Source organism: Macadamia integrifolia, unplaced genomic scaffold, assembly GCF_013358625.1.
Source record: "Macadamia integrifolia cultivar HAES 741 unplaced genomic scaffold, SCU_Mint_v3 scaffold933, whole genome shotgun sequence".
In the NCBI taxonomy this organism is placed as follows: Eukaryota; Viridiplantae; Streptophyta; class Magnoliopsida; order Proteales; family Proteaceae; genus Macadamia; species Macadamia integrifolia.
The window spans coordinates 53647-74745 of NW_024870586.1; the positions used below are offsets into that span (position 1 = coordinate 53647).

The window sequence follows — 21099 nt, forward strand, 5'->3', positions numbered from 1 at the left end:
TTGCTTGCATATCGCCACGCACCAGACAAGAAGGAATTTTATAATCACACCGGGAGTGTGAGGAATAGAAGAAGACAAGCAGGAATTTTAGAGAGAAGTGGAATCAAAGTAGGATGGATTATAGACCACTCAAATTAAGGTAACCCTAATCTATACACTTGCAAGTAACTGAATATCTCTAAATATCTCTTGATCAAATAATAATAAAATTATTCTACAAAAATTCTAAGGGTTTGGCCACTTTCTACTTGTACAATAAAGGACCAGATCTTGACACTGCAAACCTTGGTAATGGACTTGGTCCAGTGCTAGCTGAAGTTGAGCCTTCAACAAATTTCACCTTTCGGCTTGTACTATATTCCAAGGGTCCAGAACGACGAATATTCCGTAGTTTGTTGTTGTCACTGCTACGAAGGTTTCTGCTACCATTGTCATAGATCTGCTCCTGGCTATGAGTAGATGTCGCCTTCACATGACCTGAATCATAAGCACCTGACTGAGGTGTCCAATCACCACGGTTCTGCCGAAATGTCGGAGAAGCATGAAAGACAGATAAAGAAGGTGATTGTCTGGATGATGGGCTCAGCAATGCCAGTGGAATTGATAGAGAATTTGAATGGTACTGGCTATAAATGGAACGAAGAATTGTGTAAGGAACATGGAGCTCAAGAGTGCTTCTTGGAAGATACGGAGAGAACTCGCAAAGCTGGTCTAGGAAGATCAGCTTTGCTATGACATGAGACCTGTGGGGAGAAAATCAAGTTAATGGCATGGATATTGTAACAATTGAAAATGCATGCAAAATGGAAAAGGAGGGGGAGCATATCTCAGATGCTACAACATAGATTTCATCAACATATTGAAAATTTTCAGGTGGAGACAAAACAAACTTGTATCTCTTAGTTTTTTAAACAGGATCTCAAGGCTCAGGAATAAAAGATTGATTCAGGCACTTAAGTGAGTCTTTTTGTAAAAAATCTGTTTCAAGATTAGGAATTTTGTTGTATTAAAATTATAAAAAAGTTAATTAAGTTTACTGTTCCACTTTCTTATGTCATCCCTCATTCGTATCATGGTCAATGAGCAAGTAAATCTCAGGAGCCCTTCACGCATCACCGAGGGAATGTCAAACTTTAGAATAATTGATATTTGACTTGGTAGGCTACACAGAATCTCAAATCAACCAAGTCAGCAATCATAAAGTTAGCTGCAAGTTTTTACAACTTTGTGTTGGACAAATGTGAAAAATCCGGAACAAATTTCCCTTACTCGTAAAGCTGGCCCAATTATGTCAGTTGATAATCTTAAGCTTCTTAAGCCCTTCTAGCAGCTTAATATGCCTGTTTGATTAACGTACTGCATATTTTACCCAAAAAAAAAAATTAGCGTATTGCACATATAGCTCTAAGATAAAGATTCATGGGTAATTTCTTCTATCAACTCTTTTTAATTCCGGTTGGTTGGACTTTGTAATGTTAGATTCAGTGTATTAAGGGGCCTTAACATATCAAGAATGATGGATGCAAGTCAAGAGTTATCAAGCAAACCTCACAATAAAAAAACATTCTGTAACTATAATTATACAGTAGGGAAAATACCTGTTACTCTCACTCCAAGAATCCAGTATAGTCCCTACAGCACATTTAACAAAAAGCTGCATCACAGACTTTATGTTTGCTTCAACAGAAAAACGATTATGTATTTCAGGCTCTGTAACCTCAGCAGCATGCCCATTTGACAGGGATTGCTTATGCTGTTGTTCTCTTTCCAACCTAACAAATTCACTGCCTGCAATCACAGAATTGATGCACCTGCAAGAACATTGTTTAGCCTGAATAATTGAGGCACTACAAGGTAATTAAGCATTACAAGAGATTGGAAGCTTTCTCCTACAAAATGACAATCCATTTACAACAAAATTATAAAATTCGGGAATATTCTTTCAAAGGCCCCACCTAATAAATAAATCTGGATAATCATAACTATCCCAGAATCTGTTCTGATCACAGCATCCAATTGTTATACAGCAAAGCCAATAGAGCAGCATCAGATAGTTATAACCATTCAACTAAATAGATAATTGGGCTAAAAGATGTACTAAAAAGTCATCCTCCGGACGAGTCATGATTCCCTGCAGAATGGTATATTTCAATATCTATACATTTTCTACTCAATGATCCTGAAGATTGGCATACGGTAAGGAACATCCATGAGCTGATACTATGGTTGAAGGCCCCTACTTAACATTCATAATTTAAAGGCATGCCACATCATAGTTGCCAAGGCAACCCAAGGCTGTGGCCAGGCGCTCTAGACATCCATGCCATGTATTACTTATGCCATAAAACTGACAGCATGCCTATTGCACTGAAAAGTGCTTTGTCACCTAGGTGGCACCTTGACAACTATGTGTTACATGTTTTGTTTCTCTTCTTTTCAAATAATTCACAATTGTGTCATTGATAGATAATCACATCTTATTAGATTTACTTAAACATAAAGTAAGGCCCACCTAGCCAAGCAGTGGATATTGTTGTTAAAGCCCCCAATGTTGATATTGAAGGCAGTTGTGTTCCAGATACTGGATGTCATGAATGCAGCCAACAGATATGGCAATAGATTCCATGAACCATCATTGGCACCACCAACCTCTCCCAAAATTGACCTCACCCAATCTGAATCATGATCTCCAACTAAACCAACACTATTTGCCACCACCCTCAACCTCCTAATATCCTCCTTCTCAGGTATCTCATCAGGTAAATGCTTAGTAACCCCAGCTAGCAAAGAAAATATTAAAGGTGCACCTTCATCCAGCATGGCCGCTGCAGCCTCTGATAAAAGCCGATCAAAAGCTAGAGCCTGGCCAGCCTGAATGCAAAACCTAACCACTGTGTCTATGTCCACAATTTGCTTCAAATTTGCCTCTCTTTCCACCTGGTCACCAGAATGCATGCTTCCAGCAAATGCCTCGAGAACCTCATGGTTCAAGCGCAATGATGTGTCAATGCAATTCAGCAATGCAGCTGTGTGTTCTTTCATCATTTTGTCTAGTCTGTCAACTCCATAGCCACCAAAAATACGAATAAAGGATTTCAACTCCCTTACATCTGCAACTGAGTCTGCAAAATATCCACCAACAGGCCTTGTGCTCCTGAAACAATTGTGCATTGGTGCAAACAAAATCCCTGCACCAGATACATCCTTCACTATGTTTTCAACATACCAGTTGCATACAGCTTCAACAGCAGATCCAGTATTTTGGTCTGCAGATTTTTGAAACAAATGAAGGGAAGAAACTGGGCCAGAGAAGGCCTCTGTGAGTAAGACTTCTCGAATGCCCTGGGTCAGATCCATGCTAATGTGCTGCTCTGCTAAATGCACAATGCTCATATGTCTGCGGATCAGTGACTCCAAAATGGATGGCCGCTGAAGATCATTATCAGTTTTCAACACTGCTAGAAGTCTCCTCCTGAAATTCCCAATGATGCATTCCCTCATGTACTGCACAGTAATGAGAGGTGTGTTATGCTTGAAGTTGCAACAAGTTGATGGGGTAGGTTTATTTAGAAGCATAATTGGAAAACAATAATAGATCAAAAGAAAAGTAATTTGACAACAATCAATAATCTTAATTTTATAGGACATAGGATACACAGAACTGATCAATAAAAATGCAAGACAATAAAATTACTGCTCTAGAGCAAAAATTATTAAGATCTCTCTCCATGAACTTTCTCTTATTAGTTCAGATACAACATTCTGTGACCTGGATCAGCTTGGAAGGTTGAATATGTTCACCCATCACCTAAGACCCCAAAATTGGTGGGTCAACCGTCAACCTATGTGACTTTTTTGTCCAACCCATTTATCTTGTCACTCGATCAACTGCAATATGGTTGACCCATAACCCATTAACTGCATGATTGGACCATTAACACTAAACCAATCCTAATTACACATATATTTAGCAAAAATGTCAGAAGTTTACATATGTTGACACCCAGACCATGACCTGTTCTGCCATTCTATTCTCTCCAAGATGGCAAGCAAGTCAACATGTCAGAATCTATCAATTTTAATCCTCTTGCACTGTCCTTAAGTTGTCTTTTTGGGCTTAACATGAGTGGTCTCCAAGCCACATATGCATCACCCAGAGAGACCCTTGCAGAAGAGTAACTTTTGCTTGTGAAGCAGCAGTCCACCTTACACCATTATCCATGACAGGAAGTATTACAAAGCGAGGAAGTCAAGTAGTAAAGCACAATTATAGTCTTCCTCGACAAGGGGTTGGAATGTACAGAGACACATTAAGTGTGCTCTCTAAAGATGTTGTTAGGTGAAGAGATACCAGGAAATTATACAAGCTTAATGTGATTCATATGCTGGAATTTGATGACAGTAGGCTCAAAGGCATCTTAAGTGTATTACAACGAAGTTGGAAGTATCTGAAGAAGAAAGATAAAAGTCTCTTACCTCCCTTAATACAAAGACATGGTTTAGAACACATATGGGTTCCATATCATTCAAAACAGAGCATAGATTGGTCAACCTCTGCATTGCAGCCTCCAACCTGTCAAATCATTCAAACCAGAAGGCAATCAATTATTTTTTTTAACTACTAAAACGAAAAACCTCCCAAAAGAATCTGGTATTGATTTTCCATGTCTCATGCTCACATCTTGATAGAACCATTATTTTCGGGGAAGCTCTCATGGCCAGGCAATGGGAAACCAGAGATGCCCTTTGGAGATTTTGTAGCAGGGTTTGAGGCTTTGGTTGCATAATTCATGTGAATTGCTGCTTGTTCTGGAAGAAGCTGAAATTTGCACAAAATTAATCTTTAAAACATCATTTCATTGAATTAGCCCCTGCATAAACAGAAAACTAATTACCTGAATTTCAAGAGAGCCAAATCCTCCTTCAGAGTCAAGAATATTGATTAGTCCTTCCAATCCACCCATGACAGACTCAATAATAGATTCAACATATAAAATAGCATCTCGGCCAATTTTGGATAACTGCACTGACACAGGAAGAAAATAACTGTCATGCCATGATATACTAGTGTTCTTCAGTAAGATTAGCTGAAAACTTTTCTCATGAAATCAACACAAAGGGATAAATCTGCACACAAAATAAAAATTGCTGGTAATAGATCTGCCAACACACAATTCTAGAAGACTGATTAATGGAAAAGTAAAAATAAACTGCCCTGATGACTAGCATAAAAATGTTCTAACACTTCTCCTGGTGGCCATTGTTCCATCTAACTTGTTGCTTCACATGTATGCTCTTCTAATCATGTACCGTGCTGTATGCTAAACACTAGCCAAAATTTCTACCATGTGGCAGCTCAGTTTTTTTTTTTTTTCTCAACTTTTACAAACATGTTGCCCACATCATCCAACATCATAGTAAATTTTATCCATGTCAAATTTTCCCACATTGGAGAAAAATATCCAAAGAACTGATTGAAAATTCAATGTTGGTAGTAGATTGGTTCAACCAGTGAAAATACAAGGGAAAAAGCTCAATACACATTCAATGGAGATGGGACCCTAAATTTGAAATGTTGCTAATCCAAAGGATGTAAAAACCCATCCAATGGCAGGTCCTGCAAGACCCACCCTCCCCATAGCTCAGAAGTGGTGGGCCACCATGAGAAGCTTTCTTATGATGAGGCCATGAGATGGAGTTTTCCCCATATTAATTAGATTGTCCAGGTCAAGCAGGAGGCAAAACCTTAACTGGACAAGTTATGGCAAAAAGAGCAAAAAGGGCAAAAAGCAATCTTGTCAATCTGTGTTGCTTAATAGTAAGAAGAAAAAAAATATTATACATCCAGTACCTCTTCTGGAACTACCATAGAGGCACATTCTGGAAAGCTACTAGCAACTCCAAGCCATGCACAGCAATGTTGTGGGCGCCCTTCTGGCCCAAACATGGTGTTCCTGAAGACCTGATTTTACACTTTTACCATCAGATAACAACTACACCGAAAGACATACAACACCAATGGCATAGGTGGAGTAATGAGCCTTAAAACCAATAAAGAAACCAATAAAGAAAATCAGAAAGGAAACACTTACTGCTGTAAGATGGTGGTGATAGAAGTACAACTTTTTAAGACTTCCATGCCTTGACAGCTGAGATTCAAGTTCATCAACACACCTGTAGTATAAAATCTACTTAATAGATACACAAATATATTATCTAGAATCTATGTATCTCTACATAGTGCTTGTAAGTGCATGCATCCTTTGGGCCCCAATGCCCAATTCTTCCCAGTGAGGAACTTGATAGATTTTACCCTTTTTTTTTTTTGGAGTAACAGAATTTAGTTCTATGGCTTGTTTCTAGTTATCAAGGTGACAAAGTGAGCAAGGCGATGGAGGATGGCAGAAAATCAAAGCAACTACAACAAGGCGATGCCTTGGCGCCTAGGGGTGAAGGCGATGCTGAACCGCCTTGTTGCCTAGATGACGCCTTGATAACTATGTTTGTTTCCCAGAAATTTATAAAATTTAATGAAAATTCTTCAGTCATATGAAAATATATGATACCCATTTTTAAAGCTGTACAAAGACTCAAGGAATTCTTAAATGGACAAAAATTGTAAGAAAAATAAGGCATAAAATTAATATGTGATAAACATAAAATCTTCATTGAAAATAGGAAGCACCTGGACCAATTGAAAGCAGAATTCCCTTCTGATAATAATCCCTCTTTCCCAGTGGAAACAGTAGCTTTCTCCAAATGTCTAATGTTTATGGATGACCGAGACGATGTGACAATCATTAATATTGACAACCAATCCTTACGAAAATCCTAGAACACAAATGGAAGTTTGTTAAGGATGGGAAACAGTAGTACATCTCAAAAAAATATCATTATCAATAAAAAGGCTATTTATAACAAGAACAACAAAATTAAGGCAGCATGGTAATCCACTTTAGACTAGCACTCTTAAACTATTAATAGATTTCTTTGGAGCATGCCCAAGGACCTAGACATTATGGGCCAAAAGTACTGATGTTTGATGGTGATGAAGAGGGAGAAGGACAGTGAATTTTTTTTTTTTTTTAAAAGAAATATAATACTCATTGAGGTGTGTTAGAAATCACTTTTAGACCAAATGTGACACACCTCGTTCTTCGACATAAAGATTTGGCAGATTTGAAGTAGACTCAAGCCTAAATCCCCAGTTCTTGGGAAAAATCCTCTTTACAAGGAATGTCTATTCTTCTGTGGTTTGTCCCTACCATTACGACTCATATACCTTGTCATGAACCTTCAACCTCTGATCCTTTGCAGTCCCTCATTTGATGATTCTTATCTCCCTATTTCTGCTCATGACTCGTATACAGAACATTAAATAAGTGTTGACAATTTCCAACACAGCCCACTAACCCAAAATGAAAATGACAAAGAGTGGGTGGGTTCAGTCTATTCAGTTGAATCTGACAAGGACTTATTCATTCTTGAGGTTGAGAATTCAGGTCATGCTGTTGTTACTTCTTCAGATTAACTGAATCTTTAACCTCAAACAGGAAATTTTTGTAAAATTTTCATGCTCACCAGCATGACCTATTTAGAGAATGAGAAAGTTGTATTTGTCTTCTTGTTTGCGGCTTAATTGCAGGTCAAATCTTGTGCTCAGGTTTCCTAATTGTGTTCGAATTGAAGTAATCTGACCACATGAATCTTATACAACACAAACAACCACCAAATGACACCCACTAGCATCCCATTTCTATTGATTCCTACGGGTTCCTTATCTCCATCCTACTGAGCATTTGCATCCTCCTTGTCTTATATCTTTGCCTCAGAAATTCAGAATGGCAATGTGCTCACCCCTACTTTTACCATGTGATCAGGTGATGTGGCGATTCCAACAATTGGATAGATAGGTCTACATAGGACACGTCAAATTTCAGCAGGACAAAATTCAATCATATAGATCAATGTATTGGCATTTTATCTTGTACTTTCCACCATAGATTTGCCTTCAGCTATTTTAAAATTAACATATTTTCAAGCATTTTTTCATAGATCTTTGGAGCTTTATTTCGTCCATGTGGCCAGTTCCATTTTGTTTGAAACTTGACATGTGAGTGGGAGACTGTAGCCCCTAGCAGCCCACAAAATATGGGCCCACCCTGCAAGTGGCAGATGTTAGGACCACTTAAGAAGGCCTTCCAAGGTAGACCATGCAGGAAACCACATCCCAGCCCCAGATATGTAATTCTCCTTCCTATATCCATATTCTTTCTTGTCTTCTAAAACCCTAGACAAAATAAACCAAGCATCAACAAGTAGCTACAAGATAACAGAGTGCCACATACTAACTAAGATACATAGATGCTATCTTAAAATATACCAGTTAAAAGAATTGGTCTTAGAAGAAGTAGTAGTTGTAGCAGCAGTTAGTAATACAAATAGGCATAGAAATATGTTGAAAAAATTACTTACAGAGAGATCACATGTAACGGAAGAAATATTTTCACCCTGCAGCTTTGGTATGTTTTCAAGATGGTGAACAATCTGCTGAAAAAGCCCTTTCAATGTCGCATCAAGATCCAGAGCCACCATGCCTGGAGTACCCAGTAAAAACCGGATTCTACCAGCACAGGACGATAAGTATGATAAAGCATAGCCTCTAATTGCTGCAGACAAGCAAGAATATTCAATAGTAAAAGTTCTTCCAAAAAGAAAGGCCATTTCTTCAGTACTGAAAGAATTATGATCATATGCAGTTATGCAGCATCAACAGAGAAGAAAGTTGTATTAATCCGAGATACGTGAGGAAGAGATATTATCTTGAAAAGAAGCACTTTAAAACCATTCTATCCATACCCAATTCAAAAATTGGGCTGGAATACAAGCCAAATATTCATGGTCTGAAATTCGGTTGTGCGAGAATCCGTGATCAGTTCTACCAATTCAATATATATTTCATACTTCATATGAACAATTTTATATGGAGCAAATGAAATGAGCAGCCGACATAGAGCAAAGATGCTAGGGAAGGGGTAATAGCGAACAATGAAGGCTGAACTCCGTCCTAGTCACCAAAACTTTAGGTCAATGAACCATGAAGGTTACTGTAAACTGTCAACCAAGTTAGAAGTCTTTTCATTCCTACACATTAATTATGAGAACAAATCTCAAATAATTTACATTTATACTTTAGCCAAAGCTTAGGCAAAGTTCTAAACAAAAAACTACAGCATATGACTGCAAAATATTCTGAGGTATTCCTATTGTAATATGGTCATAGTTGTCACGGCGCCAAGGTGAACCAAGGTGGTGGAGGGTTGTCTAAGCGCTTAGGCGAGAAGGCGCCCGCCTTAAGGCGAACTAGGCGAACAAGTGTTATTTTTTATTTTTCCTATTTTCTAACATTATTTAGTAAGTTATATATACCTTGTATCATAAAAAATCAAGATTAAGCCATATCAAGTCATTAAAAATCAACATTTAGCCACATCAAACCATAAAAAATTAACATTAAGTCATATTAAGTTATAAAAAATCAACATTTAGAGAAATGCTCTTATTCTATAATAAGTTTGACTGGTCAAATGATTTTATTTTTACATGAGACTTTTTGTATTAGTTATAATATAAAACCAGCTTTCTAACAAGTCTAAGATTACTTAAATCTGAGTTGCAATGACAAAGTAATGCTTCAGTCAAACTTATTTTTAAGTGTGCGAATACTGTTAAAATCGCCTGAATGAAAATAATTTTATGAATATCAAAACAAAATATTTTTTTACCGGACTTTTGGTTTTTAGCAATGTTTTAACATGATAGAATTTATAAAATTTTCATAATTGAGAAAAAACCCTAGCATTTAAAAGTTGAAAATCGTCCCTATAACCAAAATCCAGTTTTTGTTCTTGGACTGGGGGGTTGACTTTTTATCCTTTTGGAATTTGATTTTTAAACTATTTTTATTGGATTCAAATAGAGGGTATTTGCTTATTTATGAATAATATCTTAAGTAAATGAAATAACAAATATTAAAAACATTTACTTGAATGATATTTGGCATAAATAAGTGCCGAAACAGAAGGCAACATGCAGTGCAACAAGGCGGCTGTCGCCTAGGCCTCAGGCAAACCGCCTGGACGCCTAGGCGACGCCTTGACAACTATGAATATGGTTACTAATAGCAGATGGTACTACCGAAAAGTAATGTATTTTTATATTCTCCTTTAATGACTAATGAGAAAAGAAGATGCTATTATAGCGGAATACTACTAAAACACTGTTGAATTTATTTTTGACCATCAAATGAATACAGGAAAAATACCATGCCTATGACCATTTATTCAAGTATTTACTCTATAAGGTCGGCCCCTCCAATGGAGGTTGATAATCCTTTGAGCACAGGTAAAGTAGACAGCCATGGAAGTGCATGATCAGCTTGACTAAAAGTAAAAGGGAAATTGGTAATAATAATATGGGTGAACGTTTCCTTGATGCCCCATCAAAAACTGCTCAAATTTCTCACCATTTTTTTAATTTTTGTACACATTATCATTTATCCATCCAGAGTGTGTCAGCCCAATCCCATTTCCCCACATGGAAATGAAAAGCTGTAAAATTTAAAATAAAATAACTTCGGCAAATTCAGTTTAACCACTGAAAGGGGTTAAAAGTTTTATGCAGGTGGACTACCAATGAAGATGGGGCCCAAAACTTGACAATGTTTAATCTAAGGGGGGAACTATCCATCTAGCAGTTGGTTTCACCAGAAGAACCCTCCACATGGTTAAAAATTTGAGCATCAAGCTTATTTTGATTCTTAACAGGTCATGTAAAGGACATTTTTCATATATAATAATAGTGGATTTTTTTTAATAAAAAATGAGAAAGAAATAAAAAAAATAGAGCATGAAAGGTCTTGGCAAAAATATTTACAAGATTAGAGTAATATTTCCTCTTTCTTGCCATGTTTGTAGGGGTGTTTGGTAAGCACACAATGCAAACTACTCCAATAGGCGTACTTTCATCCTTTAATCCTTTTATCCACCTCTCTTCTATAGACTACGTTGCACAAACTAGTGAACACTACAGCTACTGACATCCTACCATGACATTCCAACCACAAAGACCAAACAACAGTAGGCGAAGTTAAACAAAGAAAGCACCCGGCACCAACCACAGGCGAGATTTCTATTCCCCCTTGTCAGATATTTTAACATATGACGTGTGCTTCCATCAAACCCAGTTTCATGAGATTAAATTAATTAATTGCAAATTTATTATGTGCTTGTTATAATTCTTTTTTTATGTGCAAAGGCCCAATAATATGGTTTATTTGTTCTCAACTATGGACAAGCTTGGGCACTCCGTCATAGGTTGCCGCATTATATATTACTCCAATAAGCATTGGTATGGAAATATAAATACAGGCACTTTAAAGTGTTGAACAATGATCCATGGAAACTCTTGAATGGTTCACCGCCAATTGTTTTTGCAACAGGAATTTCTGTAGTTTCTTTTTCCCATACCTGAGAGGCATTTACTTTTGTGTTCTTGTCTAGAGCTTCTGTTGTGTGCCAATGGTTGATGTCTACTGATAGGAATGGCTACAAACCAGATATTCTGGCACTCAAAAGTTGTTTCTTAACTGCTATTCTATGACCATGCCCCTCTAACACCCATTAAAACAAGTTTTTGGCTGTCACAGACTTATAGGTATTCTGGCACCCTGAGGAGGATGGAATGCCCTCAACCGAGCAGTTAAGAACCTTCTAGCTTCTAGCTAGTGGTTTGTGAGTGGATAGGGTATTGCATGGAAACCTATCTAGTCACCTACCTGATTGGTCTACCTTTGAGCACTTTATCTAACCTCCTACACACTTTCAATCCTCTTCCAATATTTGATCACACTTATTCTTCAGATCCAGATACAGATCTGAAAGTGCATACGTAGTGTGTTTTCTTTACTTACTATAAGACTAAGACTCCCCCCAACACAAAAAAAAAACTTCTTAGATGATAGTAATAAGTAATAATAAGGAACAGTAAGTAAAAGCAGTTTAACAAATAATACAACAAGCAAGTGGGGTCACATGTGCCATACAGCTGTGAATATTTGTATCTACTTTTGTTCAAATTCAATAGCACATTCTGTCTTCTTTTACCCCCTACACTCCACCACCTAAAGTGGTTAAGCAAGACTCTTTGGAGTCTTATCTTCTTTCGTAACAGGAAAATGAGTTGGTGGGGAGAAGAGGGAAAAAAATCAGCCAGAAGTAACGGGTTTTACAAGGGAAGAAGATGTGCCCATTGAGCCTTAAGGGTGTTTTAACTTTTGATGCGATTTTTGTTCAAGTAAAATTGAAAAAGTAGCCTTTACCAAAGTTGCTTGCATGGAAAACATTTTGAAGACCCTGACATTCAAGGATTGAGAGGAAAAGTTCCTCTGATTTTTGAAATATGTTTGTCAAGACCTTTAATGCTCTATTTTATATATATATATATATATATATATATCACAAAATCCTAATAATGATAATTAATACATAACTAAATATAACTAACCTGCGATGTATTTGCGCACTAGACAGCAAAGGCGATCCATTCCATCCAACAAGAACCCTATTGTAGGATCATTTGGATCCTGCAACCAAAGTCAAAGTAGTAAAATTCAAGCAGTTGATCAGCTGCTTGATACAAAAAATAAATCCCAAGAAATTTTTGCTGTTATCCAAGTTAAATGATATAAAGAACGCTTACTATCTCAACTGGTATTATCTTGACAGATTTAGATTTTGATGATCCAATTCCAACATGTTGAAAATACCAAATGACCTCAGATTGAGCTAAAGCCAATGCGGAAAATACCATCTGCAAATTCACAAAAAATAGTTATTGTTTCCCTTAATAGCAAAGGGCAACTCTGCAAATGGCCAAATGTTATTTATTGGGAAAAGAATGTGTGGTACTCCATGCAGATCGTGGATCATATTAATCAAGTCAACTCTAAGATGGAGTAAAAGCTTCAAAAGCCAGATTAAGATAAATAAAACTTGCAATTTTTGGAAACTTATAAAGTTGTTCCTTTGAGTTTTTGCTTTCCGTTTCTTTTTTTCTTCTTTTTTTTTTCCCCAAAAAAGATGTTTTTAGATTGTGTCAACCAAGGGTATTGCACCATCCCTGAGAAACTCATATTTAAGCATAGTCGTCAAGGCAAAGCTTAGGCGATGACTAGGCCTCTGGGCGGCCTAGTGGGGGTCTGGGCAACTGTGGTCTTATTGCACTAGCGCCAAACTACAAGTGCAGCACTTATTTATGTCAGATATTATCCATATTTGTTTTTACATGCACTTGCCCCCTACTAAGCCACCAGATGCGGTGATAAGTAGGCAAGGGCAAGTCCATGTAAAAAGTCTAGCCCATAAGCGTAGGCTTAGACTATTACCCTAGAACATGGGTTCCTTAATTACCTACAAAAGTGGGCAGCATACCAACCAAATAGATTTCTTCCTAAGTAGAAGGTCCAACAAATTGTTATGTAAGGATTGTAAGGTTATACATGGGGAGAGCCTCACCTCTCAACATAAACTAGTGGTCTTAGATACGTGCCTCAGTACGCAAAAATGTAAGATAAGGAAGTTTGTGTGCCCGAAGGTAAGGTGGTGGAGATTGAAAGAAGATTCCTTAGATTCATTCACTAATATAGTGGTCAAACAAGGAAAGTGGGACTTTGAGGGAGACAACAATACAATGTGGACTAAGATGATGTCCTGTATTTACTATTTAGAGGGTTGCTAAAGAAGTTTAAGCGAATCAAAAGGTATCTGTGTGGCCTTGAGAGAGACTTGGTGGCGGGATAAAGAGGTCTAGACAGCCATTAAGACTAAGGAAGATGGTTTTAAAACTTGGCAAAGTACTAAAGAGGTATAATGCTGCAAGAAACGAAGCACAGAGGGGCATCTAGAGTGTTGTGTGAATGACATATTCATGTAAAGCTTAAAGGAAAATTCTACAGGACAGTCATATGACCGGATATGATGTATGGGGCGGAACATTGGGCAATAAAGAAGCATAATATAGATAAGCTGAGTGTAGCAGAGATGAGGATGTTGAGATGGATGTATAGCAAAACTATGAGGGATAAGGTAAGGAATGACTGATTTTTCTGATTTGGCTGTCGGCCGAGAGACCTTACGCCCACAACCACCTAGAGTCCCCTCAAGATTTTGCCGTCTGGAGCAAACTGACCTCTCGCCGGGCTGCTCCCCCCTCCTCTCTCTTCTTCTTCTTCTTCTCTCCTTCTCGTCCTCTCCCTCTCCCTCTCATCCTCTACTCTCCCTTCTCTTCTTCTCCTTCACCCCTCTCCTCTGAACTTTCTTCCTCCTCTCCTTCTTCGCTCTCACATGTTCAGGAGGTGAGATCCATCCTAGCCGCCTCCCCTTTCTTCCCTCTCCCGACTCGATCTTGATCCGGTGATGGTCTGCCGTGATCCTGCTAACCCTCCTTGAACCGTTGGCTCCTTCTACCGACATTCACTGGGTTTGTTCAAGTTTGGCTCTATTGTCGTCCATCTGCTGCTCCGACCTGCTCACAGTTTGGATCACTGGCTCTTCTCTCCGACCTGCTCCCTTTGTTGACGATCGTTGGACCTGTAGTTGTTCTTCTCCCTCCCTGCTTCCAGAATGGCTCATTGGTTCCTCTCCTCCTTCCTTCACCGACGATCGCTGGACCTGTTGCTGTACTTCTTCCCTCCCTACTCTTGGTTTGGCTTGTTGGTCCTTTCCCCCCCTTCGCCGACAATCGCTGGGCCTGCTAGGTTGAGTGTGCTTTGCGCAGGCAACCTAGCCATGCTCTATCTCATGGCAAATCGAATGTCTCTCACATTTCTCCTGCTCGAGTCGCTGTCTCGGTGGTTTTGGCAAGCTCTTTGCATGGCTCCATCCCGCAAGGTTGCCATCATGCTCGGCTGATAGCCACCTCGTCGTCACCCTCAGAAAGGCCGGCGCCCCTCCCCCTTTGCGGCTGTCTCTTCTGCAAGGCCAGCTTCTCCCTTGGCCGTGGCCCTCTCCAAGGCCCACGGTCAGCCGTCATGCCTTCCTTTTCTGCTGGAACTCCGATTCACATATTGACGGCTGGAAGTTGTTATGTTGAGACTTGGTGCTAGGGTTTGGTGGAACCCTACCTCCATGTCCCCTTTTGCCCCTCCTATTTGAGATTCTGGGTTCTTGTTCAGCCCATGTGGGCTTCTTTTTTTTGGCTCTTGTTTTGTCCACTTGGGCTTCAATTGTATTAGACATGTCATTTGTGACATGTCTTTCACTCCTTAAGCCCACTTGGCCTTGGTTGCTGTCTTCCTTGGACTTTGGTTCCCTTATTTAGCTTGTATTTTCCCTTAGTGGATATATTTTCCCTCCCCATCTTTTAATGCATCTATTATTAATTCACCCAAAAAAAAGAAGGTAAGGAATGAGTGCATTAGAGCTGATTTAGGAGTTGCCTCTATTCAAGATAAGCTCTTAGAAAGTCATTTGAGGTGGTCTGGCCATGTTCAACAAAAGTCTAGGGATGCACCAGTAAAGAGGAGTTATCACATTCATATGGAAGGAGCTAAAAGAGATAGGCAGGTCTAAAATGGCACAGGAGAAGTAGTGAGGAAAGACATGTAGAGTTTAGCACTCGACTCTAATATGAAAACAAATAAAGCTATTTAGAGGGCAATGATTCATGTACCAACCCTATTTAGGTGGGATGTTTCTGAGACGTTGTTGTGTTCTTCTCTTCTTACTTTTATTATTATTTTCTCATAGATCCATCATCCATGTAGCTGACCACATTTAGTTGGGAAAAGGATGAGTTGTGGTTGTTGGATTGTATAGGAGCAAAGTACTTGTAAGTATAAATTGTAACCATAGATGTCAAGGTTTGTCAAGGAATCTTGCTGTCCAAGGCTACTAGTCCCCTTATGTTTCAAGGAGCCCAAAGACTATATGATATATGATATATGCCTATAACGTGGAATACAGGCTTGGGACTTGGAACATGAAAAAAATACATGGCATAAGGCAAATATACCAGTAATATGATGCTTGCTTTGGGTGCCTTGGTGCCCTCACAACTATGCTCGTCACTAAATACTAATTCAGTGCAACCTTTATGTTTGTGAATTTTAACTCCTCATCTCTTCCTCCATTAAATAAAGTTCATGTTATCCATTCAAAAGAACAAATAAGCCCATACTAGAGCTACACCACCGAAAAAATGTAGGCGACAACAATGGAAAACTCATCTCAATATCTTTATCATAAAGTTCATCTGTGCGTATACTTTTTTAGTATTTAGTTTAATTGTTGGCAAGCATATTTTCTTCGCCTGATATGCAACAGAAGATAGAGGTTGATCAAGAAGAGAAAAGAAACAAAGGCAAAATGTTGCAGACCCAAAAGGTTGTAACAGCTCATATTCACGATGAGAAAAAGACTTCATGATTCACCAATCGCACTATTTGGAACAGTAATAAGATGTTTACTTCTCTGTATTTCGATTTCCTATTTCTAGTTTCTCGTTCTTTGTAGAGAATTTAGTCTTACATATCTAGTAGACAATTTTTAGAACTTTTTCTTTAGATTTTTTTGTTCGTAGTTTCAGCTTTAACATTCTTCAAATTCGAGTTCTGAATCCTAGTTATATGTATCTGTTACACTTACTCTAACCTCTAAAAACATTCCATTCTCTAAAAAGGGCAGAGAAAATTATACAAGAAATTCAAACCATTCTAGATTCCACATATATCGGATTAAAGACCCAACTTCAGGTCTGCATATGCAGCAGCTTCATACCTTTCTGCAGCATAACTAGACTCTTGAACTTTTACTTTTGTAAATGAAATTAGTTTGGAGTCTCAGATTTCTCCCACAATCCTGGGGACAAGTAGTTTGATTTTCTAAAAAATATAAAAGCATTCCTTCTTCAGCAGGTTCAAAGAAAGTATGCCAGAGGGCAATGAGATAATCAATGTCACAAGAAAACCATTCATTTCGGTTTTCGTGTTCAAATCAAGCTAGGGAACCTCAAAGAAAAAAGCAAAAAAATATATCATTTATGAGAGACACCTAAAATTGCATACATTTACTGATACTGCCTCTCCACCTTACAGATTCAATTTAAAGACATGATAAGAATTTCCATTCCAATAATAGGAACATTTACCACTTCATTACAAAGAAAGAAAAGAATCCAATATTTAAATGAACTGATAGCATATCACAACGCACATTTGAGGATGCCTACAGTTCAGAGATACCTGAATGTGTTTTGATGGTTAAGACTTGAAACATACCTGAATGTTGGGAGCTAATAAACTTGGCTGATCAGTGAAAAAGAGAACCATTCTTCCAATTTCTTGTTTCAATAATATTCTCCTCTCACGATGTATGGCATCACAGGATATTAATGCTTGTTCATGCACCTCACTGCAATTCTCAACGAGTCATCACATACGAAATATCCCAAACACTGCAACATTTATAAAGCCAAAAAAAAAAAAAACAAAAAAAACGAAAAAAAAAAAAAAAAAAAACAAAAAAACAAAACAAAACAAAAACAATCTCTTCTTTTGTCATTTCCTTAATCAATTAAGTCCTCTGCATTTGCTTCAATAGTCACTATGATGTCAATGCATAAACAATCAACATCATACAAAGATTCGGATACCTCATAGAACCAGTAGAACTAGTACAGGGCACCCTTAAGTTGACATATTTAGAGGACCATGAGTTCCACCAAGATGATGTGTACCATGGATTAGCATGATTAGACAATCTTTCTTATTATAGTTCATTTTAGAACTTTATTATATTTTTTCCTTTTATTTTTGTCACATGTTATACTAATTTCTAAACAAACAATATATTTGATAAGATAAAATATTGGGACCACATACACATTTTGACTTTAGGCCTGGGAAATCTCAGGAACCCACAATGGCACCAACTCTTCGTTAATTAGATGAGACAATCCGATGAAGGTTGCTATGGGATGATGTGGCAGAAGGCTCAAGATTTTGCCTTTTGGAAAACTTAAGTGTTTGCTAAAAGTAATAACTGTATTCCTCAAAAATAAATCAATAAAACTTACCTATTGAGCATGCAAAGTAGCGAACCAACTATCCTCAAGCAAAAGATATGACAAAAAACTGGAAATGATGTTTTATCTCCTCATAGTCCATGATCTTTGCTTTATCTTTACTTATGGGAAGTATCTAAGGCTTTCAGTCCTAAAGCCTACTGATGTGAAAGTATCAATGTCATACCTCAGCATTTTCTCAACCTGCTTTGCAACACTATACTCCAAATCCGCTTCTTTTTGCTTTGCACGACCAGATTTTGCCATTTTCTTTGATTCTAAAACACGTGGTAAAACGTACAACTGATAATCTTCATGCACTAGTGCATACTGCATTTTATAAAATTATGGGCATGATCAGCCAACAAAACAAGATCTACAGCCTTTTTTTCTTGAAAAAGAAAAATATAATATTTAGCATGAAATCAGATAAAATTCACCTCATCCCTGAACAATGTCAGAATTAAGTTTTCCTTCAGTACAACCTGAAAACAAGAAATATCATAACCAAGAAACCAACTCTGAATGATCTACAATGCATTAATAAAACCAGGAAACAGCAACCTCAAGTAGCATTTACTATACACCAAAACATTGTTCAGTAATACAAGAAGAAATTGGCAGGAAAAGAAAGTGAAATACAAGTACTTCTGGCAGGGTTTAAAGTTATCATTTCAGGCCATATCGATCGAGATGTATCAGGACTTAATACAATACAATGCAATATCCATACAATGCCCAAGAAAATTGTACCATCCATGCATTAACCCGATATGGTCGATATATGGCATGCACATTGATACACACAGTTGATACTTGATACCCATCAATACACTTGATACGTCTCTTATAAACTGCAGAACACAATCCATGACTATAGAATACTTACCAAGAACTCTTTAAGGCATTCTAATGAATTTTTTTTTTTCCCAAAATTTATTTTATTCCTTGATTCAACTATCAAAAGAAAATCTAGTAGCGTTGAGTTAATCTTCATGTGGGGATTAAAAAGCCTGCAATCTAGGTTTCAATCTGCGCAAGAATAGGCATCTCTCAATTTTGAATTTTTTCTTAAATATTTTTTTTTTTTTTTTTTTTTTTTTTTACAGCATGTCAGACTAGGTTTTTTCATCTAAACCCTAAATCTTCCGCAAATCAAAAATGACAATTTTTTTGGTATTAGTGAATGCAAGAAACCTCATTCTTTATCGATAATCAATTGAATGCATTGGTCTCGTACTTTGTTCTCCTTTTCATACATGATATATTTTACATATTTATATTTATAGTATTTATGCTTCAAAACTGTATTTTGCATGTATCCTAAGCATTTAAATGTAATTCTTGGCCATTTCCATGCGTATCTTTAGTCTATCTTGAATCTCTCAACATATCTGTCACGATTGTTGGGCAACCCAAGGCGTTAAGACAAGGCCTAGATGCTAGGCAGCACCCAAAAGGCGATCAAGGTGCCCACCTAGGTGACCAAGACAACCAAAGCACCTAAGGCGCCTAGACGCCTTGACAACTGTGCTCTCCAATAGGACACATCTCTTAAAATCACACATCTGATATGAAAAACAATACCGATAATATAAACCTTGCTTCTAAGAGAGATTGCCCATCTACTCCATTTCTCATTTCTCCCCACCTCTTTACAGTTCATTATTCTAGCCAAGCTGAAAGGGCCTTGTGATTGTCTCAACTATAAAACCAAAAAGAGGAACCATAAGAGATTATTCAGAACCACCACCAACCCCTATATTGAGAAGAGAAGTGTTTCAAATAAAAATGTGGATATAATAAAAAAAATATGCCAGATGGTGCGGTGACAAGTAAGAACTGTGGGGGGTCAACTTAGTGAATTCCCAATTACAATTGGGTTACATCAAGGATCAGCTTTACGCCGCTATTAGCTTGCACTTATCACTGATGAAATAACCAGAGACATGCAAGATGAGGTTTCTTAGTGTATGCTTTTTGCTGATGATATTGATATGGTGTATGAGACAAAGGCAAGGATTAACACCAAGTTGAACTTATGGAGATCAACCCTTGAATCAAAATGTTTTAAGATATGAAGAATGGAAATGGAGTATATGTAAGTTACACAAGGATGGATAATGAAGTGGTGAAAATTGATGAAACGAAGGTTCCGCAAAGTGATTATTTTAGGTATCTGGGTTCAATCATAAATAAAAAAGTTGATATAAAGAATGGTGTTTCATAAGAAATTATAATAGGATGGATAAAGTGGAGAGGTGCATCTGGAGGGTTGTGTGATCAATGTATTCCTTTAAAAGGAAAACATTTTTTAGGATAGTCATACGACTAGCTATGATGTATGGAGCGGAATGTTGAGCAGTTACGAGGCATCAAGTAGATAAACTCAGTGTAGCAGAGATGAGGAGGTTGAGGTGTGAGTTATAAAACTAGTAAAGATAAAGTACGGAATGATCATACTGGAGCTGGTTTGGGAGTAACTCCAATACATGATAAGCTACGCATAGACAATGATGAATTACAAGCATTGATGGAACTTGAACGCTCTTTGTCAAGAAGGATTTGGATTTCTGGCAAAACCTAGCTACAACTAGCCTAACCCACTATGTGTTAGTTTGCAAAGTTTGGTTTAGTGTGAGAAATGTCGAGAATCCCAAAACTTAGTATTGTCTAATGATTTGGGGATGACCTAGAATACGGTCATCAATTCCCCTTTTTCAAAATACAACAATTTGTTTGTTTTGTGTTTTCCACGAACTTCTGAGCCAAGAATGTGCTCAATTTGCGTATCATTGATAATACTCGGAAAAACAGTCATGTCACTGTCTTGCGCGCAAAAACCTAACGCCCAAATATGTCACAATGTTTCCCCGAATATTAAACCAGCTTGGACCAATCCAAGCCAACTCATACTAACCCGAACCTTGTGACTCAGCTTAGGCTGAGCCGCATATCCCTATGTGACTCACGATTATT

The 21099-nt window shown here is 37.7% G+C and overlaps 1 protein-coding gene across 1 annotated transcript in view; it reads right to left on the bottom strand.

The window, feature by feature from the left end:
- The window catches only part of LOC122070476 (protein NAP1), a 29323-nt gene continuing 8224 nt past the window's right edge, over window positions 1-21099 (bottom strand). The window contains exons 9-23 of the mRNA XM_042634639.1: window positions 18561-18605; window positions 18308-18450; window positions 17336-17468; window positions 12760-12870; window positions 12565-12643; window positions 8476-8669; window positions 6686-6831; window positions 6093-6174; window positions 5852-5962; window positions 4896-5021; window positions 4680-4819; window positions 4477-4573; window positions 2513-3504; window positions 1599-1811; window positions 1-743 (exon numbers count right to left, since the gene is read on the bottom strand). Of these exons, the coding sequence (XP_042490573.1) occupies window positions 245-743; window positions 1599-1811; window positions 2513-3504; window positions 4477-4573; window positions 4680-4819; window positions 4896-5021; window positions 5852-5962; window positions 6093-6174; window positions 6686-6831; window positions 8476-8669; window positions 12565-12643; window positions 12760-12870; window positions 17336-17468; window positions 18308-18450; window positions 18561-18605 (3111 nt within the window). The 3' untranslated portion in view covers window positions 1-244. The remainder of the gene's footprint in view (window positions 744-1598; window positions 1812-2512; window positions 3505-4476; window positions 4574-4679; window positions 4820-4895; window positions 5022-5851; window positions 5963-6092; window positions 6175-6685; window positions 6832-8475; window positions 8670-12564; window positions 12644-12759; window positions 12871-17335; window positions 17469-18307; window positions 18451-18560; window positions 18606-21099) is intronic.